At 68.7% G+C, this 1,194-nt stretch overlaps 1 protein-coding gene across 1 annotated transcript in view; it reads right to left on the bottom strand.

The window, feature by feature from the left end:
* PPFIA1 (protein tyrosine phosphatase, receptor type, f polypeptide (PTPRF), interacting protein (liprin), alpha 1) overlaps nt 1-1,194 on the bottom strand; it is a 42,505-nt gene that overhangs the window by 27,436 nt on the left and 13,875 nt on the right. The window contains 2 exon segments of the mRNA XM_012734322.1: nt 116-190; nt 969-1,103. Of these exon segments, the coding sequence (XP_012589776.1) occupies nt 116-190; nt 969-1,103 (210 nt within the window).

The following is a 1,194-nucleotide window of genomic DNA, read 5'->3' as shown; positions in this document are numbered from 1 at the left end:
GGCGCGCCCGCCCCGGCCGCTCGTGGCACACCGTGCTCATCCCTCCTCAGCGTGCCTCCAGTTAGTCGGCAGGGAAGCGGGGAGCAGCAGGCACAGAAGCGGGCGCACACTCTACCTTCCTAAGCTGGGAAGTAAGTCCCAACAGCTTAGCTTCCTGAGCGGCAGAGCTCCCAGAAGACAAAGGGTCAGACTGCGAGGCCGACCGGGGAAGGAGACGACAGGGGAGAGAAGAAACCGAGACTTTAAAGGCAGATCACAGAGGACAGGAGGCTTGCGAGAGCTGTTAGCAGGCACCCGCTGCAGGAGCCCCGACCCCAGTGGACGACCCCAGCTGGCCTGCGGGACCTGCACGCTGGCTGCCGTGCCCTGCCCTGCCCTCACGGCAGGCCCTGGCCACTACGCTGGAGGCAGGGGCCCAGGCGTGCACCGGCCGCCCTCGGGGACCGCCTCTCGGCCCAGGGACTTCCTGCCCCTTCTCTGGGGTGGCCGCCTGACGCCAGCCGCAAGGCTGGGTGTACGTCCTCCTGCCCTCAGGGCCCCGGGGGCAGCAAGGACTGTGCTGGCCAGGACTGGGCCTCACACATGCCCAGCCAGAGTGTGAACTGGTGAATGGACACTCCCGCAAGTTATTCTGACCGTGTCTAGAAGAGCGTGGCGCCCCTGCTGCCAGGAGACGCCGTCCTCACACCCAGACGTCCGGGCTGCGAGGCGCTGGCCTCCGCCGGGCTGGGAGGGTTGTGGGGCTGGCGCGGCAGGGAACAACAGTGTCACACCGACAAAACCGAGGGAAACCAGTCGCGGCGAGCAGAAACGGGGCAAGGACTGACACTCAAGAAGCGCCCGACCTCGGGCAAGACAGCACGTCAGAGCGAGTGGGGGGCTGAAGCACGGGCACTGGCAGCAACAATAAGGCGCCGGAGCCGCCCCCACGACCCCGAGCCCCCCCGGCCCCAGGAAGCGGGCACCACCTTGGAGAGGGCCGCCACCCTCTGCGCCAGCTCGGCCTCCACCTCGGGGAGCGTCTCCGCCTTGCGCAGGGTCTGCTGCAGCTTCTGCTCCGCCAGCTCCAGGCGCTCTTGCAACTGGCGGTTCCTGTCCTCCGTCTGCAAATGGGGGCGCGTCAGTGCGCTGAGCTCGACTCCGGCTGACGCAGGCGCCCCAGCGGCAGGCGGCCTGCACCCCCTCGGCCGCGCG

This window comes from Condylura cristata, unplaced genomic scaffold (assembly GCF_000260355.1).
Source record: "Condylura cristata isolate star-nosed mole 26May11 unplaced genomic scaffold, ConCri1.0 scaffold00054, whole genome shotgun sequence".
Lineage (NCBI taxonomy): Eukaryota > Metazoa > Chordata > Mammalia > Eulipotyphla > Talpidae > Condylura > Condylura cristata.
The sequence above is the reverse complement of the archived record's forward strand: the minus strand, read 5'-3'. Positions and strand labels throughout refer to the sequence as shown.